At 36.8% G+C, this 27,840-nt stretch overlaps 1 protein-coding gene across 9 annotated transcripts in view; it reads left to right on the forward strand.

Moving 5' to 3' along the window:
- The window catches only part of lama2 (laminin subunit alpha 2), a 224,090-nt gene extending 197,773 nt beyond the window's left edge, over window positions 1–26,317 (forward strand). For 8 of the 9 annotated variants that reach the window (XM_015369189.1, XM_015369194.1, XM_015369215.1 and 5 more), the window contains 15 exons: window positions 411–461; window positions 4,594–4,745; window positions 4,835–5,011; window positions 9,958–10,147; window positions 13,707–13,799; window positions 19,496–19,608; window positions 21,245–21,338; window positions 21,531–21,626; window positions 23,037–23,117; window positions 23,259–23,336; window positions 23,435–23,513; window positions 23,623–23,739; window positions 23,846–23,976; window positions 25,459–25,678; window positions 25,771–26,317. In XM_015369189.1, coding sequence (XP_015224675.1) covers window positions 411–461; window positions 4,594–4,745; window positions 4,835–5,011; window positions 9,958–10,147; window positions 13,707–13,799; window positions 19,496–19,608; window positions 21,245–21,338; window positions 21,531–21,626; window positions 23,037–23,117; window positions 23,259–23,336; window positions 23,435–23,513; window positions 23,623–23,739; window positions 23,846–23,976; window positions 25,459–25,678; window positions 25,771–25,931 — 1,833 coding nt within the window. In that variant the 3' untranslated portion in view covers window positions 25,932–26,317. The remainder of the gene's footprint in view (window positions 1–410; window positions 462–4,593; window positions 4,746–4,834; window positions 5,012–9,957; window positions 10,148–13,706; window positions 13,800–19,495; window positions 19,609–21,244; window positions 21,339–21,530; window positions 21,627–23,036; window positions 23,118–23,258; window positions 23,337–23,434; window positions 23,514–23,622; window positions 23,740–23,845; window positions 23,977–25,458; window positions 25,679–25,770) is intronic. The other variant, XM_015369209.1, reaches the window with a different exon arrangement.
- The last annotated feature ends 1,523 nt before the right edge of the window (window positions 26,318–27,840 follow it).

The following is a 27,840-nucleotide window of genomic DNA, read 5'->3' on the forward strand; positions in this document are numbered from 1 at the left end:
AACTGTTTTTTTGTTTTTGTTTTTTTGCTAGTATTTCAGACTTTTGACCCATAATTCTCCAAATGATAAAACTAAAGCACAACTGATACATTTTTAGTAAGACATTAGTGTATAAATTTGGCTATATATTTTTTAATGTTGATAAAAGAAAATGCATGTTATATAAATTTTTTTCTTAGACCTTTCCTTTCATAAAGGCATTACAGTTGTAATTCAATAAAAAGAAATTAAGGTGGAAAAAATTATTTTCAAAAAAATAACCCCATGATTATGTTAAATTCTTACACAAACACACATGGATGATTTTTGAATTGAAACAGTCACCCAGTGGAGAAAAAAAAAAAAAAACTTCAAAGATCTAACTTTGTTCTCATAAATTTGTTTTTTTTTGTTGCCTTTTTTCTATAAAGCCTCGCCGTCCAAACTTAAATTCAAAGAGAAGACGAAGACAGTCAGGAGAGGTAAGTTCATACTGTATCTGTTCCTCTAAGTGATTGATGCTTACATGGGTGCTTATTAATGTCATTTGTATTTGATGTTGGCTGATTGAGTTGTTTTTGTCCAAATTCTGCACTTCATTTATACCTACTGTATAAAGTAGGTATAAATGAGTCAGGGGGAGTGTTGGCCTAGTGATTAGAGCAGTGCACTTGTGTTCTGAGAAGGTAGCAAGTTCCCTATTCGATCCCTACAGTCTTCACTCTGGGTCCCTGATCAAGGTCCTTAACCCCACACTGCTCCCCGGGCGCTGCACAATGGCAGCCCACTGCTTCCCGGGAAAGGGGAGCAGTCCCCAATGGGATGGGTCGAAAGCAGAGGTGAATTTCTCCAGAGTGAAATTATTAAATTATTATTATTAAAGAAACATCAATTTTAAAATTTGCAGAAGTTTTTTTTTTTTTTGTAGCTGTGATGTTTGCAGCTGAAACCATCAAAGCTAAATGAAGCAGCTTGATGAAGCAGTCTTTAATAAAACTTTGCTCTAAACAAATTTGATGTCCATTGGTGAATAAGAATGAGTTTTTATTCTTTTGGTAGCTTTACAGTCGAGGTTATTCACTTGATGAAAAAGGAAACTAAGTCTAACATGTTCATGTTTCTACCTCTGTGTAACTTCCTGTGACATTTCATTAATCCATGAACAACGTTATAGCTGTGTCAACATACAGTTCTCTTATGTTATATTTATATCTATGCATTTGTTTTCCTTTTATGTAGATTAGAAACTTTAAATTTAATGTTTCACACAATGAAAATCACAGATTGAGCACAGGATGAGAAGAATGAGGATAGGGTTACCTATAGCTTATCAGTCATCAATGGTTTTTGGGCACATAAATCTATTTTTACAAAGTATGCTGGCAGGCACGATGTGTGTGTGTGTGCAGGTATGTGTGTGGAGAAAGGTTAAGCGAGGTTAAAAACACCATCAACTCAACTTGGCCTTGACTAATGGCTGGTTGGAGAGGGGCAGAGGGAGTGAAGAGGATAGGGAGAAAGGACAAATCCAGAGGGGAGACTGGTGTAGCATTTAGAAAACCGAAACTAGAAAACATACAGAAGCATGCAGAAGATTCTTACAGCTTTGAATAAGGCGACACAATATTCTCATAAATGTGCAAACAAGGCTTCATAAACAAAGTCAGAAAAAAACCTAAACAAAAATGTTTAGTATGGATATTCATTGGAATTAAATAAGTTAAAAATAGACCTACAGTAAAACTGGGTTAAAGGGTAATTTCTTTACTGCTTGAATAAATAGTAATTGGTAAACTGTATTTGTATTTACAGCTGGAGACTTCAGATTTTTATCTCCTTGCCAGAATTTGCAAGAGTTATGAGTTGTTCATTGTTGTAAATGTTGGTCTTCCAAAAAATACACATTGTAGTGAATTTTTTGTTTTAAACTTTTCCAATAATGCTTACACTAGGCTGTTCAGATATTTCTAAACAATAATGGGTATAAAAGCTTGCTTTTTCTAAATTTACTTTAACCTTGCATATGTAATGTCAGACATTAAAATAAAATGTTACTTATTTGAAATAAGAATTAATGACATGAGTCTTTGATGTGAATAACACTGAAATGTAAAACATTTAATATTTAGACACTGAATGGAAGGACTTACGCTTTTGGCCTCTAGGGGCATTAGACCTGTAACTTTCACGTCCAGCTCCCCTAGTGGCCACAAGCACTACAGCACTGTCACAAAAGTCAACGCAAATTTTGATTGATAGCTGTCTCTGCCCGTATTGTTCTTCTATCAAACATTGAAAATAATAAAGATATATGACTGTATACCAGGAGCAAAGTGTTAACTTACCAGGTTAATAATAAAGTTAAGAAAATAGAATTGGCTTTACATCCGGCTTCTTCTTTCAGGATGCACCAAAAAACTCCTTTCAAAGATCGACTCTTGTTTTTCTCTTTTTAGCCTCCTTAGAAGGTTAAAAGTGTTTCCTTGCCTCAGCAATGACCAGTAGTCTAACAGGAGAAAAGATGGTAGAGCAAAAGCCTTAGCTCCATGACAATATAAGAGCCTGCGCCATAAAGCGAGACGTTCCTTCAGGTCACATGACCGGGCCAATGACGGTGCGTTGTCTCCTAGCTTACATAGTTGGTATTTCCTGAGGGGAGCCCCGCTCATAGCATTGATAGTGTCAAACCCTGTATACTGGCCTCAGGAATCATTTAAAATAACTCATATGTGTCGACTCTTTAGGTCACAAACTCTGCGTTGTGCCTTTAAATCTTCCGATCTGTGGCTTTACAATTGATTTGTCTTTGTGAGGGTTGGGTAATTTAAATTAAGAATGTAAATAATTTTGTGCATTTTTTTTTTATTCATACCCCAAGAATCTACAGTTTAGAAGTATTCTGTCCCCTTTACTGAGGCACCCCTTAATGAAATCCATTTTTATATTTTGTTTCAAAGTGCTCTGTGTCCTGCTATCCCAGATTTATCTGTTGTCTTTTTAATCTAGATTGTTCAATAATGATCTTATGATTGTTTCACTTGCAAACTTTTGAAATCTTTTACAGAGCAGATAGATTTATACTGTGACTTAAATGAATCAGGGGGTTGACTTTGGAAGGCAAGTGGTTGCATTGGATTTTAGTTCAGGCTATCACTGTAAAGGTTGATAGATAATTACCCACTTCATTTTTTTTTATTGAAAAAAAAAATTATACTTTTTCCTGAAATTTCAAAAATGGGAGTTTTTGTTAATTTCTCATCTAATATAACAATGAAACACCTTATTTTTTAAATTCTTCATTGAACCCTGGTAAAAGATAATGTCTACAGTAAATGGTGTGCGTGAATAATTCTGCAAGATTTATAGTTGTTCCATATTTTTATTGCAGAAAGGTTTTTGTTCCTATTGCCTCTTTTTTCGGTCTTTAAACTTGTTGTATACTTTAATTTGAAATATATTTTTCACTTCTTCTTTCACACCTCCACCGTCCTCAGATACGCTTGACATGTCTGTTCATGTTTGTGCTCGTTCATCCCATTGTATGAGTGTATGAGTGTGAGATGGTGAAGCAAGAGCCATGATGTAGCTACATCTCAGTTCAATTTGTCCCCAACCTCAAATTGAAATTCCATTTTCAGGTGGTAAATTGTCTCCCACTTCGCCCTCTGGCACACAGTGAATTAAAATTCAAATTAGCCTGACCCTGCACCGCTGCTCTCTAGCACCTCTGTGGCTGTCTCGCTCCTTTTCTCTCACCCAATCTCTATCTAGTTCACTGTTTTGCTCTCTGCCCTCTCATCTCTCCCCCCATTATCTCCTCCTGTTGGCTCCTCTCCTCTCTTTTTATCCTTTCCTCCTTGCTTGCATGTTGTTTTCTTTTTCTCCCCAGTCAGTCACCCTTTTTTCCTGTTTACTTTTTAAGCCGTTTGCTCTTTTTTTCCATCATTTCCATTCCTTTATTCCTCTTTTATACTCTACAATTAAAGTTTGAGGCCGTGCCTTTTCTGTATGTAAATAGAAATGTCCCTGAGAGATCTAGTGAAGGTTAAATTAGATTACTTGAGCTGACCCTTTGAAAGAAAAAAATGATTACAACTGCTTTCAAATGTAGGCTTTGCTTAGTTTTTAATAATTAAATTTGATTTTTTTGTGTTATGCTATTAGGCTTTAGAAAAAAATAGTGAGAGGTTATCAGCTTTTGAACACTGAAACAGTCAAAACATCAGAACTCAATTATTTTTGTCTGCTGTGAATCTTATTCTTTCTCTTTTGTGCTCTGAGTTTAAAGGTTTGTAATTATTTTTGCTTCACTGTCAACAGGGATCAGTTGAAACTTTAGTGGAAAAATAAATGTCTAACTCGGACCATTTATTGTCTATTAAACCCATTAGAAATGTTTTTTTTTTTTCTGTTTCATTATATGAAATATTATTGATATAATTCTCTAACCAGGACATTCTTTAATGTAACTATTGTTGAATCAAAACAAAGATTTTAATCACTTGTATAATCTAGAATTGTTAATTTTCTTGTGATATTTGTTTAATCACATGATGTAAACTGATAGTTGTCTGCATGTTTCACTCCAATATGTTTTATCTTCCTCTCCTACAGCCCTACCTTTTAGTTATGCTTAACAAAGGCTCTCTGGAGGTCCTCATAAATACTGGCAGTCATACTCAGCGTCGTGTCGTCAGGCGGCCTGACCAAGGAAACCTGAATGACGGCAGGGAGCATTCCCTGCGCATAGAAAGGCTGGCTGGAAGGTAAATGCATCATTTTCCTGACAATATTTTTCAGTTTTAATCTTAATTAATGCTCCAATTTATATTTGAGTTTGTCTGGACTCTTACAGGTCCTTTGCAGTCCAGGTGGATGAGGAACCCAAGAGAGAAGCAGGGCTTCCAAACGACCAGCCAATGAGGCTGCGGCACATTTTCCTTGGTGGTATTCCACCAGAGGTGGAGCGGACATCTAACAGAGTCAACATCCCATTCAAAGGATGCATATGGAACCTTATGGTTAATTCAATGTACGTAGTTTTATTTTTTGTTTTTGTAATGTTGTCAAAATTTTTAAAAAGTGGAAGATGTCCTGCAAGTTCCATAGGACTTGATGGTTTAGAAAAAAACAGCTCTTGATAGCTATGTTTTAATCAGAGTCAGATTACTTTTGCATTGAAAACACATCACTCTAGAGGTCATAAAGAATTCTACCTAGAATCAATTTCTTTGAATGGTCTGGGTACTTTTGCCAAGTTTGCAACCAAACAAAGGAACCTCACCTTAAGGAGGCTTAACAAAGTCAGTTTATTTGAACAGACTGAACTCCTAAGTTATGCAAATGCCTTTGCTTAAACTCACTACAAAATCAACTGGCAATTTTGTGGAAATTGTTGGTTGGAAGGAATGCCTTGGAGTCTTTAGTTGTTCCATGTGTATCTGTCTTGCTGATGGGAGACTCAAATGTGTGGCTTAAGATCCTGTAGGTTTGTTGAGTTGGTTTGGGGATGCAGATGCTTTGGTAGGCATTTCTCTCTCTCTCAACCTCTTAGGCTACGTTCACGCAGCAGCCTGAAGTGAACCAAATCCCATTTTTTTGCCCATATAAGAACTGTATCTGATCTTCTCATGACAATATAAACAACACAGATATGATTTTTTCCAGCGTAACCTAGGTCACTTGGCTATGTGGTCCTGAATCCGATACATATCTGATCTTTTTAAATGTGGCGTGTGTGTGAACAGTAGGGGTGAGTATTGGCATGGGTGTTGCTATACAATAAATTTCAGGATACTTGGGTCACGATACGATATTATCACAATATTGCAATATCACTATATATTGCGATATTTTACCCAGCTATCAAAATAAAAAGTAAGTGCTGTATATGTTCATCAGAATACATGTTGTTTGGGGTTTGAGTCAGTTCACGTCTTCCACTGTTAATGCTTCAGCTACAGAGATGGTGATGTGCTGTACAGTAAAAAGGCTCCATAGCGCCATCTATCAGAGTGGTGGTGCAGAGGTAGTCCATTTTCCCCTCATTGATTTAGGTAAAAAAGTTTTTTAAATTGATATTAGGAAATGATGGATATTAGATTGGGCAGCAGAATATCACAATATATCACCAAATGGATTTCTTTCCACACCCCTAGTGAAAAGCCAAGTCACATTCATCCGACCTAAACAATATATCAATAATACTCAACAAAGGTCCCTATTATGCATCTTTTTACGCCAGGGGTCTGCAACCTTTCATATCCAAAGGTCCGTTTGGCCCAGAGTACGACCAAATAAAAGTTGTGTAGAGCCGCAAAATATACCATGACTTTTTTCTAGAAAACCCTTTTTTGTTTAAATCTTGAATAAGAAATTAGTTGTTGCCATCTCAATTAATCAATTCATACATTCTTAATGTTAAAATGTATAATTTTCAAGCTAATTCATAGTAAAATGTCTCTTAAAACATATTTCTGGTTCTTTTAATCTCATTCTTTTCCATCTTATAAAAAACGCTAAAGCTATTGATACCGGTATATATTATAGTAAATTATTTAGCTCTTTATATACATTTTAGCCACTACTAAGAGCCGCTGGAGAGGGTCCAAAGAGCCATATGTGTCTCCGGAGCCACAGGTTGCAGAAGTTGCAGAAGCGGGAAGAAAAACATCAACCATGGCAGACAATAATGCTGAGAGTATTATATTTAACCATCTTGAAAAGATTGTGTTTTTAAGGTTGGGAAAGACCTGGCTAGGCCTTCTTCGCTAGGGGTGGAGTGTGGCTGGTCAGGGGGGCTTATTTTGGTCTTTGTGCTTTAATACCGAACTAAATCTGGATTTCATAAAGTCTGTCACTCAATGAGGAGGCTGTCCTTTTATTATTGTTTTATTTTTCTTAGCATGCCTTCCTTGGGTTCCCACAGGCAATCATCTATGTGATATCTGCCTAAAACACTTATTCAAGACGTTAAAAAAATAACAATAATTACTAAATCATAGGATAATGAATGATTGGAGGAGATCACAAACTGTATTGCTGCTGCTGTTGATGCAAGCTGTTGTCTTTTATTCCTGAGCAGGTTAAAAATATTCTGCTATCCAAAACGTTATTATTACTTAAATTACACCCAGCTGTGTATTTTATTTGTTTTGTCTAAAAGTGTCATACAAAAAGTATCACAGTAGCAATATCCTCGACCCCCTAAAATATGTAAACATGATTGTTTAAAGTAGTTTAAGCTTTCGATAGTTTTTGTGTTTGTAAATTAGGTTCAGTTAAGCCAAAATAATTGTATTTCATCCAAAAACATCGTCTCTGATAGGAAATACGACTGGCTTTTCTCAAAAGAAAAGCAAAAATCATTACATGGTTCTCAAAAAACGGTGTATAAATGTTGATTGGCATTCCAGCAGTCAAACCCTTCTTATGAATTTGGTAAAGATAGTTTCCTTTTCTATTTAAGTTGGTTCTCCTTGGTGAAGAACTTGAATTTATTGATTATAGAAGATCTATTTGCCAGAACCCAGATCTTTACTTCTTTACACTGATTGAATTTTGGAATCTGGCTGGGCCACACAAAAACATTTATTTTGCTTCCAGTCAGGAAAAAAAAAACACATGTTGGTAAAATATTTTATCAGGTAAATCTGTAAGGGCTCATTTAATTGTTTTTTTTTTTTGTTTTTTTTTACTTGTCTTTTTCTCCATGCTTCTCTCCAGAATATACACAGATCTTTACTGCAGGTATCGGTTCTGCACAGGGATGCTCTGTAACACTTTAAACAGTTACCTCAGCCATATGGTTTGGAAGGAAGCTTGTGTGCATCCAAGGAAGACTTATTTTTTAACAGGTTTCAGTGCACAGGCACGATAAATCTAATCAGTGCCCACCCCCCACCCCCCGTGAGTGCAGTAAAAATCATGAATATAAAACTCATTATCTGTGTGTTTTTTGCTGATCACTCTAAAGCTTATCACACTGAAGCTCGGAGCATTGAAGTTGGTTTTTAAATATCATCCTTTGAATAACTGCAAATCCAGAATAGTTATTCAGATTTTTTCCATTACTGCTCCCTTCTTATCTCTAAATATGGCCGAGAGCCACGTAGTAATTTGGAGGTGTGAGTCTTTCCCTATAAAAAGGAGCCTTACTTCAGCAGGGGTTTCAGTATATATTGATCTTTGTAATCAAGCCAAAATTATTACAGATATTTTTGGTTTGATCTATAAATGTTACCAACAAACACTTTGGTTATAAGCTCCCCATATTTTATGTTGGAAGGCCTAGAAACATTTTCAACCCAGGGATAGGGAGCCACTCCTGAGCCATGACTTAAAATCATAAGCAAAGACAAATTACCAAAATACCATGCTGAAAGAATTTATACAAAGAGTTGAATCTCTGTATTACCAATTAAGATTCTCAGAAGTGCTTATTTAGAATATTGTAGTTTTTAAATTGTAATATTTTACATACATTTATAAACATTTATGACTTTTTACCTCTTTTACAAATAATGTTACGAGAAAAGGGTCTCATGTCCAGTCAAGAGTTCTTCACTAAATAGAATATTAAAGAAGTAAAATCTGCCAGAAGCATAAGTAGTTTGGGGCTTCAGTGTATATGCAAGGGTTCTGATCACACTACTGTATTTATCAGTGTGAAGATCATGCATTGTTTATCTTAGCTGCTCATGAACACCTGGTTTAATTAGCTGTTGTCAAAGTGCTTCCAGCAAGTTGTTGGAGTGATGAGGAGGATGCATTGGCATAAGAATAGCGTGGACCCTAACCTGACTCCGCCAGATGGATTTGCTCCGCATATCCATCTGGAAACCTTCCGTAGAAGTAATTTTGGGAAGGGGCGAAAATACTGGTTAGCTGATTGGCCTATGTTGGTGATAGACGGGTAAAATAAACCAATCAGACCAACAAAGCATATGACGTAACAGAGCGACGAAGAAGAGGATCCAATTGATAAATCAAACTCTTGCCGAAACCAGTCGGGAGAAGAGCAAAAACATCTTTTACTCTGAGAAAAGCCTCCAGAGCAGTGTTTTGCTCTTCTTTCGGTTCGATAAAACTTGCTCGATAGCCACGCTAACGCTAATTTCATCGGCTGAAGCCGCCATGTTCTTTAGACTGAAATGTTGCGCTTCTCGTTGCGTCACACCTCAACCCGACTCAAAGCCAACGCTGATTGGACGTTCGATTGGTGAACGGCTCCAAATTTTCTTCAACGGAGAGTCTCCAGACTGATTAGCGAGTGAAATTTTGAAAGCTCACGAGATCAGGATGGTCTCACGAGGCTACGTGGACCCTGCATCCAGAGCCAAAAGTTCTGCCTCTGTGGTTAATAGCCCATTATAGTTTAAAACAAAAGAATTAAAAACAGAAACTAAAATTCTATCACACATAATGTGGAGCAAACTGTGATGTTCAGATTAAAGTTCCTGAAAATATTAACTACCTTTGGTGACTACATAAATGCCTTTGATGAATCATTCAAGCTTTGAAACACCAATAGGTTGAAAAGGATGCCAATAACATTAAAAATGATAAAAGAGAGTTGTACCCTAACATGCTACTGTACACTCCTAACAACAAGTAAACAAGTGGGATTCTTCTAATTTCATACTTAAAACATCAATCTGACAATTAGACTAATTATACAAATAGATAGGATAAAGGAATGTTGACAATTGTTTCTAAATTATCATTTTTATATAAATGTATGGCGTATTGAAATAAAAAAAAACAAATAATGAGAACAATTTTTAATATATATTAAATGAATTTAAAAATGCCCACCAAGAATTACTATAAATCCAAGAAACAATGTATTGTTGAACTGTAAAATGCTTCTTGTGTTAAGAAAATAATCTAAAGTCTGAGTGTCTTATCCTGTTATGTTGCTTCTCTCGGTTCATCTTACTATGTAGTCATCCTTTTAATTGCATGTCTATGTTTCAGTCTCTCAGATTTCTCTCAGCCTGTTTCCTTTGAAAATGCCGAAATTGGTCAGTGTCCAAACCTCGCTCCTCCACCACCTCCCCCTCCTCTACCAGAAGAAGAGAAAACGGAGGAAAAGAAAATGGATTTAAAACCACTCCATCCTACAGTCCCCCCAGCTCCTGGAACACCACCTCCTAGTGGTCCAGAGGTAAGTGGGAATATTCACACAGTTGGACTAGTAGCCACTGGCAGAAATTTTACTATACATGCAGAATAGACACTTGAGGAGATAACTTCAGTTTATCAATGACGATTTTCCACGTTTAAGACTAGCACATTTATAATTGCAGCATTTAAATACTTTATGACCATAAAATATTTTTATTTACTCGTGTCATTTGAAAAATAATTTATGCTTATTTGAAGGAATGAACAGATGCCGAGTCCCATTATATTATTTACTTTTCACTGTTAGAGGTGTAACTCAAACACAAACATGATCCTATTTCTTTCTGATGAAACACACCCATGGCAAACTGTGCTTCCCTGGAGATTTATCACACAGCACTTGTACAGCCCATTAACTCTTCTTTATGGTCGTTTTAGCCTTGAGTCACTAAACTCCACCTTTGGCAGCTTGTCAGGCGGTGCAGAGCCATAGTATTACGCTAGGCTAACTGTGCATGTCATTTATATTTTATGAGCGCACAGGAGCCAAACACTCTGCACTAACGTTTAGCAGCTATGCTAAGAACCTGGCAGCCAGTGAGCTATTCAATACAAACTCTTTGAATTGGGGAAGACAAGAGCTCTTTAATAAATATCTTGCATTAGCCGCAGGTTATCTGATACTCACTTTGCTGCTAAACTACACCTCTTAAAGGACATTGATCATGTAGCCAAGAGCCAAAGAACTGTGCCACCTCAGCTATAACTCAGTGGTTTGTTCCTTTATGGGCTGCATGTTGCTTTTATGATATAGACTGCAGAATGTGAGAAGGCATAGTTTGTAAGACTTTAGTGACTGGAATGTATGGTTTTATTGCTGCGTAAATGGAAAGTATTTTTGTTGCACTTTTAGTCATATCAACCACTCAGAGCACTTTACACTAGAGCCACATGTATCCATTCACAATCAGAAATTTGCACACATTTATTCAGTGATCAATAGGGAAACGTCAACATGTAGCAGGAGAAGGCTGGACTTGCACCCAAACCTTTTGGATTGCTAGACAACTGGTCTTCCTGTTGAGCCAAAATGGTGTCCGGTATGAAACACATCAAACTGTTCTTTGTGTTGATTTTTTTTTTTTTTTATCTTTGGCACTCTTTTTATTCACAATATCAATTTATATCAGCAGTATTAGCTGTGCAGTCATTTCTAAAGACTCCCTTAAAGGATACTTTCTAAACTCAAAGATCCCAGGAATGATCATAACCAATCATCAGAAGGTGTTGCTTTTAATCATGACACATGTTTATCAAATATCCAGCATAATAAATCCGTCATATGTGATAATATTGAAAGGTCAACTTAACCTAACTGCAGAATGTTTTTGTTTTGAGGCAATAACACAAAAAATCATTTTAACTACATTAATCTCAAAGTCATTCCAAAGATAAAGGAGTGAATTTCTATTATTATTTTGAAGGCTCTTTTGAAGACTAATGTCATTCTGTTTCCAGTCTGGTTCTAATAATGTGCATTTTTATTGACATCCTTTTTAACAAACAACTCCTGCAGCCCCCAGCTTTGTTTGCAGTGTTTTATACTGTGGATCACAGTACTCTAGTCTTGAAACCAACACACTGGGTTTGTAATAAGAGTGCAGTTAATGCTTTATCATTTCTTTCCAACCCAGCCCCTCTTCTTGTAGGATGCTCTGGGGTCATATCTTGGTCCTCCCCCTTTCTTTTCTATAACTGCCCGCTTTAAGCTCTTTTCTCAAGCCCTGCATACACTGTGCGATTTTTGAGACGATTTTCCTGTCATGCAACAAGTTTAAGGATAGGGCTGACTCAGCCAAATTGTGCTCAGTGTAGTTTACAAAGGGGTCAGGAGCTCCTGATCAGAAATCGTGGGTCGCAAGAAAATCAAACTGGTTAAATATTTTGTCGTGCCTCATGAGTGAATTACATGTTGAAGCGACAAAGTCCCCGGATGTTGTTCTCGCCCCTCCCTCTTCACCAAGCAGGCATTAGAGCAGACTTGTGCATTCTTCAGACTGACAGCTGTCCCAGCATGCACTGTGGCAGAGTACAACTTAAAAGTTCTGCTGCTATTGGTCTACAAAAGTACGTTTTAAGATAATTTGAAGTGAGAAAAGTATAATTTTTAGCTTTACTTTATGGCCCTTTTACTGATTTAGTATGTAATTTAAAAAAAATGTCCAATGTTGAAATGACCATGGTAACCAGCAGACCTCCAAGGCTAACCACAGCCAGATTGTGTGTGAAGTACCGACCGCTCCCTCCGCAGGCAGTTTTTTTTTGTTTCTTATTTGGCAAAATCTTCATCTGATTTCCATTTATCTGACTGATTATGACTGTTTATTTGCAAAATACTTGCTGGAATACCATAAAATGATAACATTTAAATAAGGTATTGTATATTCAATACAAGTGCAGATAGTTGCACAGTTTAATGATTATTACCATACTAAAAAAATTGAAAAAAATTATTTTTAATATGACGTAAAATGCATATCCAGATGAGCCGTGGGTTCACTTTTGTTCCAATTCACACAGATTTGTTCTGCGTGCTCCCGTTCTCTCACAGTACTTACTTCCTGTGTTCTTGCCAATATGTGACTTGGAGACAAGAGGAGTCCATATTTGCATTCTTATGAATTGAGAATCAGCCGGAAGTAAACCTTTATCTATTACAAACTACCTCTATTTATTGCGTTGCATGTTGGGATTGTTCAGGACTCATACCTGTCACTGAGGATGTGAGCAGTCCGAGCGTCGGTGTGTATTCTGAGATCATTCATAGCCACTTGTTAACCTTTGAACTATGCAGATGGTTCGCACAATTTTAGTTGGGGCTGCAAGCAACGATTAAAAATATTGCACAGTGTGTCCCGGGCTTTACAAAACATGGTATCTCCTTTCACTGCTAAGCAGACACCTGCCTGATTCACCTGCCTCTAATTCATTATATCTATTGCTCCATCCACCATGTGTTACATTTCTTTATTGACTGATATATTTTTTGTTTCTATAACAGGAAAATAGAGGTTACGGTTTTGCATTTTTTTCAGCCACAATGATCACTCAGCCAACTCTGTTAATTGTTCGCTTCAGGTCACACCTCAAATAACATTTATACAAAGCTGGGGGTAATTATAAATTCACAATTTTCATTTAATAAACAAATATCCACTTTTTTTTTGCTGAATATTATTCAGTAATGGCCAATTTTATACCTAAGACACCTTTTTGACTCCACTGCACAGTTGCAGATGTATCCTTTAACATAATTAAGATAAAAAGAAGCTTTTTGTGCTATGTGAAATTCTGATAAACCAATTTTTTCACGTTGTTACAGAGATTTTTACAGTTTCCTTCAGTCAGTCAATTGACCTGTGGGTTATTTTAGTTAAAAATGTGCTTATTATATTGGAATTAATTATTTCTTCCTCCATTTAGCAATAAGCTTTTTGGCATTTCCTAATGACATTGCTTCCATTTGCTGTTTGTGCTTTTCTGCTTCTACTCTGTGGCTTTCATTAAACTCTTTCTATTCTTACACGGCTAACCTGCAGGAGGCCACACCCCCTGTCCCAGCTGCTGCCACACCCATCTCGCCTGCTGCTGTAGCAACACCCACTGCTAATCTGGATCCCATTATAGACCCGGTATACACTCACTCACAAACTAATGCATACTTCTCTTAATCTATATTAATAGTATATTTGGCAACATTTTTATAAAAACAGCTTCAACCATAAATCCATCTCAAAGGTTTTCTCTCCCTTTTTGGATCTCCGCCCCTTTTTAAAGCCGATATAGGTGTATGTGTATATGTTGAATGGAACAAAAATTTAACAGGCTTGGGTTAAAATAACTAGAAAAATACAGTTTCAATGCCTTTTTTTTAAAAGAAATTTAACATGCTGGTTATTATTGCACAGTCACTCCACATTTAATAAAAATATTGATATTACGCCCAAAGTGATGTATGCACTTGGTAGATTTACAGTATGTTTACAGAAATCCATTAAAATTTAGGTTCTGTATTTTCCTGTCTGTACCTCTATAGCATTAGGGATACTTCCCTAATTCTACAAAGGATAATCGGAAGAAATTGATTGGAAAATATTTAATGTAATTTAAGAGTAAGGCACTATTTCCTTGCAAACATAAAAGAAAAGATTATAAATTATCTTTAAAAAATGATTAAAAAAATGTTCTTGTCTGTAGTTTAAATGAAAATATATATCAATTAAAATCTGCTAAGAGTATGAACACTTTTGGGCTTAACTGTATATAGGGCTGATTTGACGGCTGTACAATTGACACCACTACCTCGCAGCAATAAAGTCAGCAGTTTAAAACCCAATTGTGACTTTTTCCCTGTGTCTGGCCTTTAAGCACCATAAAAAATTAATGTTACTTAGGCACTCTGAACTGTCCCTGGTTGTTTGTCTGCTCCATGTGTGTACCCTGAACATTAGCCATTAAATAAAACCATCTGGCAAACTTGCAAAGATTATTTAGGTTTGGATAGATTTTAGATCAGTGATTCTCAAACCTGCACCTCAAGTACCATTCACCTTGATGCTTTAGACATCTCTCTGTTGGAGCATTTTGATTCAAATCATTGCATGATCTTAGAAGCGTCCAGATGGCTCCTCAATACAGTACCAACCTCATTCAGATTTACTCTCCTGCACATGCTCTGAGGTCTGAGGGCCATCTTCAGCTAATAATTCCTAAGACAAGGCTTAAAACCAGAGGGGACAGAGCCTTTTCTGTAGTTGGCCCAAGACTTTGGAATACTTTGCCCCTCTATATATACGAAGAGCCTCCACAGTGGAGTGTTTTAAGCCTCGTCTTAAGACCAACTTTTACTATTAGGCTTTTAAGACAGCGTAATCTTGTCGTCCTCTGTGTACTATTTATTTGTTTTAGACTCTTACTGCATTTTTGTGTGGCTTGTGGTGTTTTGTTCGTTTTCATGTATACTGTAGCACTTTGAAAACATTTTTTGTTGTTAAATGTGGTACCAGTGAAGAAAATAAGTATTTGAACACCCTGCTAATTTGCAAGTTCTTTCACTTAGAAATCATGGAGGGGTCTGGAATTGTCATCGTAGGTGCACGTCCACTGTCAGACAGAATCAGAAAAAGAATATCCAGAAATCATGTGTGATTTTTTTTTTTTACAATTTATTTTTATCATACAGCAGCAAATAAGTATTTGAAAACCTGAGAAAGTCTATGTTAATATTCGGTACAGTAGCTAGAGGTCAGACATTTTCTGTCGTTTTTCACCAGGTTTGCACACATTGTAGTAGAGATTTTGGCCCACTGCTCCACGCAGATCTTCTCTAGATCAGTCAGGTTGCTGGGCTGTCGCTGAGAAACACGGAGTTTGAGAGCCATCCAAAGATTCTCTATTGGAAATAGGTCTGGAGACTGGCTAGGCCACATCAGAACTTTGATATGCTTCTTCCAGAGCCACTCCTTGGTTATCCTGGCTGTGTTCTCCGAGTCATTGTCGTTTTGGGAGACCCAGCCTCCACACATTTTCAATGCTCTAAATGAGGGGAGGAGGTTGTTCCCCAAAATCTCGCAATACATGGCCCCGGTCATTCATTCTTTATTAGTGCAGTCACTCTGTCCCATGTGCAGAAAAGACCCCCCAAAGCATGATGCTACCAACCCCATGTTTCACAGTAGGGATGGTGTCATCATTCTTCTTCCTCCAAACACAGTTAATTTAAAGGTTCTATTTTGGTCTCATATGACTCCCATTTCTAAGTCGGAGATAGTAGGGTGTTCAAATACTTATTTTCCTCACTGCAAATAAAGGCATCGGTACTAAAGGACCAGGATCGAGAACCACTGATATAGATGTTTTTTTGTTTTTGATTTTCAAAGGATGGGAAGTACATAAAGACTAGAGAGCAACCTTTAGGGTTTTTCCCTTAAGGATGACACTTATTTTAGAATCAGTCTTATCGATCCCCAATGTCCTGCCATTTATTTGTGTTGAAGCCCACATTGCTTTTCCTTCCTCTGTTTTCATGAGAAAAGTGACACACTGATAACTAATGTTATACAATTCTCAATTTCAAACAAGCTCTATAACCAAATTTAATCAAAACATTAACAATGGATAGCAAATGGGAGGAGAACCAATGTTTGCTTTTTCAAAAGGCATGTCTGCTGAATAGCCATTCAGGTTATATAAATGTACTTATTTATCCTAAATTGTAAATTTCTGGATATCAATGATATTTATAAAATTCTAAAGAAAAACATTTAAACTCTTTGCAGAGTATGTAGATGCTCAATAATTTCCTCCAAGTCCTGCTGTCCTGTGTTGGAAGGTCTTCTACATGCTTATGTGCATACACGCACTTCTGATTAAATGTTTTCTGATTCTATTGGTGTGACCTCCAATGACAGGGCTGAATAGAAAAGCTGCATTTCTATTGTTAGCTTAATGGAAAGATGCAGAATGGACAAGAAGGAAGGATGAAAGAGGATAGAAGGAAGAAGACAGAGTAGACAAAAAAGGTACAGCCTTGGAGGAAATGGTAAAAAGAGGGAGAGTCTTTCTGAACAGAACGTTGCTGGTCTTTTGTTGGCTTAATGGAAAGACGGAGGACTAGAGCTCAGAAAGAATCGAAGGAGAAGGATTTCTGAAAAAGTGACGTCTCCTTTTTGTTAGACGGGGAACATAAGAAAGCAAAATGAAAAGGGGGTTGAGGAGGAGGAGCAGCAAATATGAGGACAGAATGAGATAAGAGGTGAGAGTCATCTGTAACAAAGCAAGGTCACAAGCAGGGGATGTCTTTACCTGAAAAAGAACAAGAGGGTCGGCCACTGAGACATATACTCTTTAATTCTATTTTATGTTTCTCTCATACATCCAAAGGAAGAAAGACAATTAGCTGCATCTTTTAATAATATAGTTATTACATGCAGTGTCTCCCCAAATCATTCAAAATTCTTCACAACCATGAAGTTAAATGTAATTTTAGCAGCATAAATAGGTGCATAATATTGAACACAAAACAAACTGATAATGGTTTCATAATGTTTATACAAATTGCATGTGGTGTAGATTTTTATTTGGTAAAATTTACTCTAACCTTTAAATAAAATCATTTGCAACCAAATGATTTCAGATAATAACAGTCTGTGTATCATCCAATCTGTGTAAAGACTGTTTTTCTAAGGAGAACTCCAGGGTTTATTTGAGAGAAATGGCATCATTGGCTATAAGGAGCACATCAGATATTTTAGGAGTTTATTAGTGAAAAGGATTACAGGAGGTTTAAGATGTAAATCCACATCCCAAGCTTTGAATATCCAAAAGATTGATATACAGCACCTGAACATGAAAAGTAAAGGATGCATTGCAAACTTCACAAGATGAATTCATCCATTTCAGTTTTTAAGTATGGAGCAAAGCATTCATCAGAAAAGTAGGATATGGGTTAATTGTTGGCCTGTTTACAGAAAACCTTTTTCTTGTACACTCCAAAACTTTCTCACTTCATGTACAAATGGCAAGAAGAAAGCCATTATTGAAAGTAACAAGAGAGGAACGATTAAACAAAGCTGTAAAACACTATGGGGCACAATATTTAAAGCTGCAATGTGAAATTTTTAGCAACACGTATTGGTCAAACTGCAGCAACCCAAACCGCCCCCGCATCTTCACATGTCAGCATCAACTTTGTCAATTGATGACGAGGAATGTTTACATTAGAGATGCACAGATCAGGACGATGGTCCTCCTCATGGTCGGCCACAGCCGCAAACTAATCAGATCCATTAATGTGCTCCTCCTGAGTCACTACTGTGGTTCCTTAGAGGTACCAGTGGAAGGCAGAGGTGGTCGTTTCTTCCCGGTTATGGAGCTCTTTCCTCCGCTGCAGCTGTCTGAGCTCCAGAACGTTGCTCACCTCATCTCTGTCTTCTCCTTTTCTGGGCACTCTAACCAAAACAAACTTAGACCAAGTGCAGGAGAAAGTAAAGTAGTTTACATAAATAATTATATAAATAATATTGTATTAGTTTGCAGGATATAGATTTTATAGATCCCTACAGTCATTCATCTCTGAGCTCTACCACCATACAAAGATGACCTAATCCTACGTAATTAAAAGTAACTTCTATGGCAGCACAACCATAAAGCTTGAGTTTCTGCTGCAATCAAATCAGTGACTAAGATCTGTGTCAAATCTTTAAAATATGTGTCGAAAGATTCTCTTCATACAGTCTGAGCATAAACTATTTTGTAAAGAAGACTTGGTAAAAATTTCAGTCCTTAGATGTGTAAAGTTTTGTTGAAAAAATATCCTCAAAAGACTTCAAGTGGTAGTAGTAGCAACTTATTGAGTCAGACTGAATTAGTATGCATATAACATTGCTTTGATAAAGGTTAATTAAATATAAGGTATGTGTTTGCTCAAAGAAATTGAGAAAGTTTATATGGTTAAAGAAAAAGGTGCTCTAGAACCAAGGCAAAACTAGTTTAGTATATTGTAGAGAAAGCTGTTGGTACTTAAGAGGTTTTGGAATGGGACGCAGGCTGGGGGAAGGAAAGAAAAAAGATGGCAGATACAAAAAGAGAACATTTCTGTCGATTACAAAGATAAGGAAATTTGAAAGCAGGAACATAGAAATGCTTAACAGCCACAGAGGAGAGGTTAGAAATTCTTCAAAAGAGATTCTTTTTTTTGTTAAAAGTGGGGACAGATCCAGATAAAACTACTTAAAAGCAGAAAGTTTAAACAAGGAGACAGAATTTAAAAAGAAGTACAAGGCAGGAAGATGGTTAGAAAGTTACAGCAATGACACCTTGTGGTCAAAAGCAGAGCTGCAATTTGGGATAACTAAAAGAGAATATTAATTCAAGAAAACTGCTGAACAAACACCATTGGGAAAACATAGTTAATTTTAAAATATAAGTAATTTTGTTCATGAAATAATGAAAAATGTGTAGAACTTGTCAAAAAGCTTAAGGTACCAAATAACAAAAAGTAAGTTGTTAAAACAATACAATTACTGTCACTATCCAGGTTAATTGTACTATATGATGGTCAGGATGGTAAATTTAATATTTTTGTGTGCATTCATCCTAAGCAGTTCTAGCTGACAGTCAATCTAAAATATTAACTGTATAAAAAGCTGTTTTATAACTAATGTTGACCCACAAATGCTTCTGTTACTTCCATTTCAGAAGTAGGGACCCAATTAGTGTGATTGGCAAGTGTTGAACCCAGGTGTTAAGGCTCCTGTTGACAGGAGGAAATGGGTGCAGTGTTGTGAGACCCTGTCAGTGGAGCTGACATGTTATGTCCAATCTCCAGGACTCGTGTGCATCAGCTGTGGCCCCGACATCACTCGAAAAGGCATATCAGTTTGGACTGACCAGGAATAGTCACATGAGCTTCGCCTTTGATGACACTAAAGTCAGAGAGAGGTAAGTTTTGAAGTTAATCATCATTTTCTGGGTATTTTTGTTTTCTTTTTTCACATGCATGAATTTCTTTTTTAACAAACGTTCACATCTAACAGGACAAGAAGCAACATTGCTTGTTCTGAGGGTATTAACTCTCAGAACATGCAAGAAATGGTTAAATTGCCCCACAGCTATCTACTTGTCAAATGTTGCATGTAAAAAATGCAAACCCAGTGAGAGATGATTTTGACTGGATAAGATTCCTATAAACACATAAAAATGGTCAGTGGTCTGAAATCTTGAAGAAATAAACAAGTTGACTAATCATAAATGTAGTCCCTTTATGCGTGTGCATTTATGGTGGAAACCTGCAAGGTTTAGAGCCACTCTCTAGACACAAAGCAAACGTTTGTTTTGTTTTATCTGAGAAAGGAGAAATTGCATCTATTTTAGTGTCTGACTTGTTGCTTTTTGTTTTGCGAATGTTCAACCTTCCTGTCCTTAGCACTGACACTGTCCTACAAAAGTATTCATTCCCTTAAGATTTTCATTTTGTCTTATTACAACCACAACATTCATTGTATTGCAGTGGCATTTTATGTGATAACCAAAAGAATAGTAAAAAAGAAAAATCCTGGACTTTAAATCAGTGCCCAGTCAAAAAGAATATTTAATTTCCAAGAAATATATTGGTATTTACTGTATTCGTTATGTTACAGTACTGGCTGCAGTTATTACACTTTTAAGTCATTTTAAATATATATATATATATATATATATATTACCTTAACAGCGGACTTAGGCCAAAAAATAAGAACAAATCCTTTTTTTATATCTTTGCTGTGGTCATTTTGAAATTGATAATGGGCAAAATGATGACATACTTTGTTGTTACAGTAATATAGAAGGAATATACTATTATCCAAAAATGTCCTCAAGTCCAAAAGAGCCAGTGGTGTGCATGTTTTGGATGTATGAGTCAGGAAACTATTAATCTTGAAGAAAAATTTGATAAGACTGACTCATTCCTTGTAAGAAATAAATTCTACAGAGCTGAATTCATCGCTGTATAACCTCCTAAGAGTAGCATCATATTCTGCAGAGGCATGGTAATGAGCTATTAATTATATTCAAGTGCACTGAACTAGGTAGAGATTTAAGAAATTTAGAAAGAAAGCACAGTGTAATGGATACTGGAGCTTCACTGGGGAAACATGCAGCTGATTTCATCAAATGTTTCTTATTTTTAAATCTAAAACTTGACAGGAATGGCTCCATCTAATGCTACATTCAAAACAATACAATCTATGGAAATCCTTAAAAACAGCATTTTTCGTGCCCAATATCTAAGAAGTGGTGTAAGCTCCAAGGGATGAAAATAAAACCAAATAAAAGTAAGGCACAAAAAGCAGTAGACATAATGTCCCATCATCTCTCTAATCTGTCAGATCAACACATTCTAATCCTCCACAATCTGGTAAAATCCCAACAACTAACCCTTCTTCGCCATTCAAAATGAGATCATATTGAAATCATTAAATGTGTGCAAGTAAAATCTTACCCAAATACACAAAAAGCATTTTGGATAGATTTTATTGTGAACGCTGAAGAGTAAATGGATTCAAACGAAAATGTCTGCTTGTATGCTTTGTCTTAGGCTGCTGTTGGAGTTTGAGCTGAGGACAAAAGAGCTTTCTGGCCTTGTGCTCTATATGGCGAGAATAAACCACGCAGACTTTGTTTCCATCCAGGTATAGTTCTTTGGTTCAGACACAGTCAATCAGACCAAGAGTTTATATTGTTGAAGTCAATAGGATATTAGAGTTCTAAGCACTCAGAAAAAATACCATCATTAGACAATGCAGAAGACTTGAAGACAAAAAAGCTGCAGTATATTGTACAGAGTTCTTCACATGTTTACTATTATTTATCTCCGCTTGTAGATCAAGGAGGGACAAGCTTGTCTTGGTTACGATCTTGGTCATGGAAACATCTCTGGTTGCGTTCCCTTCTCCATAAATGATGGTAACTGGCACAATGTAAGTCTCTCTATGCTTTATTTATTTATATATATATTTATTATGTGTGTATTCTGGTAAAAACATTTATATCTTATTACATATGCAAAAAAAAAATAAATAAATAAAAAATAAAGTATTTTTGATAAATATCAGAAAAGTTGTGAAAATCAAACCTGGAGTGATGAGTCTGTCAAATCAAGAAGCAATATACACGATACCTTGGGTAACCTTGACAGCCTACTGGTTAGGGCATTGTGCTTGGAATCCAGAGGTTCTGAAGTTGACTCCTCCCTCACACTGCCACTCTGGGTCCCTGAGCAAAGACCCTTATCCCCCCACTGCTCCCCTGGCGCCGCACAATGGCAGCCAAAGGGAAATGTTAAATGTAGAGTGCATTTCATTGCTTTGTACTTGTGACAGTGTAATTAGAATAAAGTTGAATTCCATTCCAATTCCATTCCATGAAGAAAAGAATCTATTTGTGTTTACATTTAGAGCCCTATCTTGAAAAAGTTTGTGCATTTTATAATCCAGGCAAAATTACCGTATTTTCCAGACTATAAGCTCTACTCTTTTACTACTCTTTTGAACCATGTTGCTTATAAGAAGGAGTGGCTTTTCTGTGGATTTTTCCTAACAGAGTAGCAGAACAACATGCTAGCAGCAGGTACGATTGAGAACAAATGTCCCAAATTCACACATTTTGACATTTGCCTCATTAAAGCTGCCCAACCAATGGAGTGACTGGGCTTAACGCCTGCAGAGCTGAAATAAAGAGTTGGCGAAGCCCCATTTTTCAGTTGAACCTCTTACTGCTGCGAGCCAACAAGCATTCTTCTTTGTCTCGACTTCAGGGGCTATATGTAAAGCTCACCCTACAGGTTTGGTGGGAGACAGTTCAGTAGATATCAGCAGCCTATAGCCTGGTGGGGCTTATATATGTACGTTTCTATTTTTTTCAAAAAATGTAGTGAGGGCGGCTTATAGTAAGGCGTTCTCTATAGTCTGGAAAATATGGCATTTTCATTCACAGAGCAGATTTTGATACAATTTGTGTGTGCAGTTCTGCTGTCAGAGCAAATGTTGTGTGTGTGTGTGTGTGTGCAGTTCAATTTCAAATAACTGCATATTTATGGTTAGAGAAGGTTAATGCATAAGTATATGTATAATTATGATTGAAAAAATGAAGAGTTCCTTCTACATTTTGATGCATTCCCATTAATATATGTACAATAACTCTATGCTCTCGTTGGTCGTACTAAGTTTTTTGAATGCATCTTTGCACCTTAAAGGTTTTATTTTCTAAAAAGTACAAACTGTGGAGAACACTATTATATTGCTGCTTAAAATTTGTTCCTTTTGCATTTTCACTAAACTTTTTTGCTTTTTGGTTTAATATGCTTGATGCTTTTTCTCTTGTTTGGTTAGATCCGTGTGACACGTACCAAGCAGAGAGCTGTGCTGGCAGTTGAGCGTAAATATACAAAACAGTTGTTTAGTCCAAAGACGGTAAGCACTGCCTTTCACTAATCAAGCTTTGATATTGAGGCAGACTTAAGTGCCTTTATTAAAGAACTTTGAACCTTTTGTTTTGTCTAAATGTATTTTATGTTTTTTTTTTTTTTTTTTTTACTGTTTTTTCTAAACCAGGCGGACCTTTTAGATGTGGTTGGAATGGTGTATGTTGGTGGATTACCACAGAATTACACCACAAAGCGCATAGGACCAGTAAGTACTTATATATATTTTTTACATCAATCAGCTGAATGTGGAGGGATAAATAAATACAGTTATAAATGTGTAAATCTTTTTGTTCCTGTCTGCAGATCGTCTACAGTATTAATGGATGTATCCGGAACTTAATGATGAGCGGAGGTCCTGTCAGCGCTAGGTCAGCTCCAGCAGGTATGGAATAATGCATATTTTTTAATTCAACACATTTTTCTGTTGAATTGCAGTGAATCTAATTAAAACAAAAACATATTTTTCCTCTCCTTCCTGGGTCCTATTGAAGTAATTGAAGACTTTAAACTGGACATGTCTGCACCCAACTCCAGTCACATGGTTGGACGATGTTTTGTTGCTACTGAAACAGGAACCTATTTTGATGGCTCTGGATATCTGAAAGCAGGTGAGTTCACTGCAAGAAAAGTTGGCCAACAAGCAAAAAAGAAAATCAAACGATTTATATGCATCTTTGAAATAAAAAACTAATACTTTTATTTTTCTCCTTTTAGTATCCTCCTATAGAGTGGGTCTGGACGTGTCAATAGCACTTGAGTTTCGAACCAGCAAAACCAGTGGAGTTCTCTTGGCAGTCAGTAACCAAGGCAATGATGGACTGGGTTTGGAAATCGTCGAAGGCAAGGTAGTCTAGCTTCTTCCCTCCATCTCTAAGCTGGGGAGTGGTGGCCTAGTGGTTAGAGCATTGCGCTTGGGTCCTGGAGTTTCTGAGTTCAAGTCAGAAACTTGTCAACCAGCCTATGGAGCAGGTTAACAAGTTCCTTCTTTCTGTATGTCTGCCTCTGTCTCCTTGAACCCCAGTCAGTCTCAGCAGATTGCCGTTCGCACTGAACCTGGTTCTGCTGGAGATTTCTTCCTGTTAAAAGGGAGTTTTTCCTCTCCACTCTCGCTATAAGCATGTTTGGTGTGAGGGATTACATTCTGACTGTATGTTCTGGTTAAATTGTCTCTGTAAAGTGCCTTCAGATGACATACGTTGTGAATTGGTGCTTAAATAAACTGAATTGAAGTCCCCCTCATTCCCACAGACTGGCATTCTGAGTCCCTGAGCAAGACCCTTAATCCCACACTGCTCCCCAATGGGATGGGTTAAATGCAGAAACTGTAAATCCCTTTATTGTCCCACAATTGGGAAATTAAATTATACATTGGAATAATCCAACTACAAACCACTGTGCTAGTCCTGTATGTTGACTTGATGTAATTTGTAACATTTTGTGCTGGACAGCTTAACTAATACTGTTTTGCTTGAGACAGACTGACTACTTATTCCTAAGATTTCTGCAGATAATTTTCTTCAATGATAGTTTTTTTTAATGTTTCTGTCATTCTAGTCGTCTTTTAAATGTACATTTTTGATGATACATTTAGAATTCCAATTGTGTCTATGCAAAAATCATGTTTTCCTTTAGGAGAGACATATTGCACACCATTTGTAGTCCTTAAACCAATGTGTAGAGGTGTTTTATTGTGCCAGAATAAAAAAAAAAAAAAACATACTGGTGTAGAAAGCTAAAAAATTCAGAATTTTTCCAGACTTAATGGCTAGTAAGAAAAAAAGCAGGAGATTGTAACTTTACAAAGTTACAGTTGAATCACATCCACTATGTTGATCTGATTTATCAGGCTTTTCAGTTTATCTGCAGCTTCCAAATGGTTTATCAGTCATCTGTTCAACAGTATCTTTGTGTTAAGAAGTGGAATTTCTGTAGCACAGAACTTGTAATAAATTCATTGTGTTGCAGTTGCAGGATAACAGCTAATCAGATTTATTCCTCATTTTTATCTTTAACAGTTTTAACTTGGAATAGATATACTAGCCTTCTATATTTAAATAGGTTTGTAGTTTTAGATGCGTCAACTACAGGAGGGTGAAATGTTGCCCATAATTCTAGAAAAGCGTGCCCTAAAATCTGAATCATTGGAGGATATCTGTATGTCCAAGATTAAACTTGTCCCTTGATGGTGGGATATTTTAAAATAAAGGCAAGAATGGCAAAAAAAACTATTAGATATGAAAGGGTTTTGATCAATTCTAGTTTGCTGAAATTAACAATAAACTGCCCCATTCTCCAGTGTACTTTTAAAATAATGTTCTCTCTTTTAGCTGCTTTTCCACGTTGACAACGGAGCTGGCAGAATCACTGCAGAGCATGTGCCTACAGGCAAGAGCTTCTGTGATGGCCAGTGGCACAGCGTCACTGCCAACAAGCTTCGCCACAGGCTGGAGCTGGTGGTCGATGGGGAAAAGAGCCAAGCACAGTCTCCGAATGCTCGCTCCAACACCTGTGATACCAACGACCCCATCTATGTTGGAGGATATCCTGGTAGGGCAGCTGAAACCATTCAGTACAGACCGCCCAAACATTCCTAACGTATGCAGCGGAAATAACTTACCTGTAAACACATTTTCCCTCAGCTGGAGTTCGGCAGGCAGCTCTTTCTACCAGCTCTTCCTTCAGGGGCTGTATGAGGAACCTGAAGATCACTAAGGCTTCTAAGACCATGGATGTGCAGTTTAACAAGGCCCTGGAGATTAAAGGAGTCCAGCCTCTATCCTGCCCTGCTGGATCTGCCTAATGCTACCATTTTCATCCAGTAATACCTTTCACAAAAGCTACTTTTATCCTATAAAGCATGGAGTTTATTACATTTAGGCAAGATCTGTGTTTGAAGCTTGACTGAAACCCCACATCCCTCTCTTTGGTACAAGTAGTTTAAAATACCAAAAGCTGTTAAACGTTCAATGGATCTGTTTTAACACTTCTTTTAAAGGAGATAAGGCATAAGATTCCTTTAAGCCCCACAATCTTAATCTGCTGAGCCTCAACTAGGGCTTTAACCCATTTGATGTATCTATTGGCGTCAGCGTCCTTATTACAGTGTTATTCATGAAGCAGGTGGCACACTTATAAAGTCAGTGTTGCGCAGTTAAATTATAGAAGTGTGTGTTGGGCAGCAATGGATTTTAACTTCCATCCTCAGTTATCAAGGCTGATTAAAATAATGTAAAGCTTACAAGGTCATGTCTGTTTATTTCTGTGTGGGGTAAATACATTTAATATTCCTGGTTGCTTTCTGTTTCTGATCAAATATGAACAGAAATGCAGCTCCTGAATTTCTGGCTCCCATTGATTTATTTGACGGATCACTTAAAGATTCCAAAAAAAATTAAAGACGAACCACTGGACTTTGTTTTCAAAGTTTGAAGATGTTTCGCTTCCCATCCAGGAAGCTTTTTCAATTGAGAAAGGTCTTTCAACTTGGAAAACAAAGTTAAGTGGTTTGTTTTTAACTTTTTTTGGAATGACCATGACCTGGAAGACTGAAAATCTTCACCAACATACATCACTTAAAGATACTCCTTGAATTATTTGTATAAAGGTCAGGTTCAGGTCATATGGTCCATTTTAACTTCTGCACCACTATGGACTCTAAGAACATTTGTTAGAAGTTAAGTGAGAAAGCTTGTGCTGCTCAGCAATGATTTGTAAATGAAAGAAATACTAAATGACCGTCAGTAACCAAGCTAAATGCAAGTGCTCGTTTAAGAATTTACGTGAGAAAACAGATCAGATGGGAGCTACTTAACGTTCTAAAAGCACGCAGGACAAAAATGAGCAAACATCACTGTTAACACACCATGCTGTAATGGATTGAAATAATGAATTACCCTGCTATAGTGGCTGGGGATTTGTCTTTTTTTTTTCTTTCCTGCTGATGGATAAAGAAAGCAAATTGGCAAATTAGAATAAGAGACTGATTAAGGCAAGAAACAGGATTAAACTCTAAGCAACCAACTATGGTATAAATGTTACAGCATACAGGGTTGATGGGAAGAGATCAACATGTTACTTTCTGAACCACATGGCCAGCAATGAACAGAAAACTGTCTGAAGTCGAGATGAAACTTGTTGAAAGCTGCAACAGTCTTGAGATTGGAGGGAAATTTTCAATTTTAGCAGCATAGGCCTAAACATACAGCCACAGCTACAACTAAAATATTTACCTGAAAGAATCTGATTTGAATGAACCAGTCAATACTGGGATCCAAATTAAACAGAATCTATAGGATGATAAAGATTGTAGTTCACATATTCATTCTGATGGGACTCAATGCATTTTTTACTAAGTTCATAATTATAGACTACTGTACTTTGTGCTGTCATAGGAAATGCCAACAAAATACACCAAGATCTGTGACTGGTCAGAACTAATGAAAGTAGGTTTGATACAGTCTAAAATTGGCTTTCCAGGGGTTGTATACGCCCAGTTGAGAACAAAAAATGTTGTATGACAAAACCTCACCTGTGGTTTGTTTGAAATGTTTACATTCTCTGTCCAGCTTGAGTACCGCTTTTCATCCACTGGAGGCCAGAACATAGAGGGCACCTGATAAAAGGGTTTAATGCAAGTTCCATGATTTACAGAAAATAAAAAAATACCACACCTCAAACGACAGCCTTTGTTAACCTATGTCAGCTAATCA

Source organism: Cyprinodon variegatus, unplaced genomic scaffold (assembly GCF_000732505.1).
Source record: "Cyprinodon variegatus isolate N-32 unplaced genomic scaffold, C_variegatus-1.0 Scaffold37, whole genome shotgun sequence".
Classification (NCBI taxonomy): domain Eukaryota; kingdom Metazoa; phylum Chordata; class Actinopteri; order Cyprinodontiformes; family Cyprinodontidae; genus Cyprinodon; species Cyprinodon variegatus.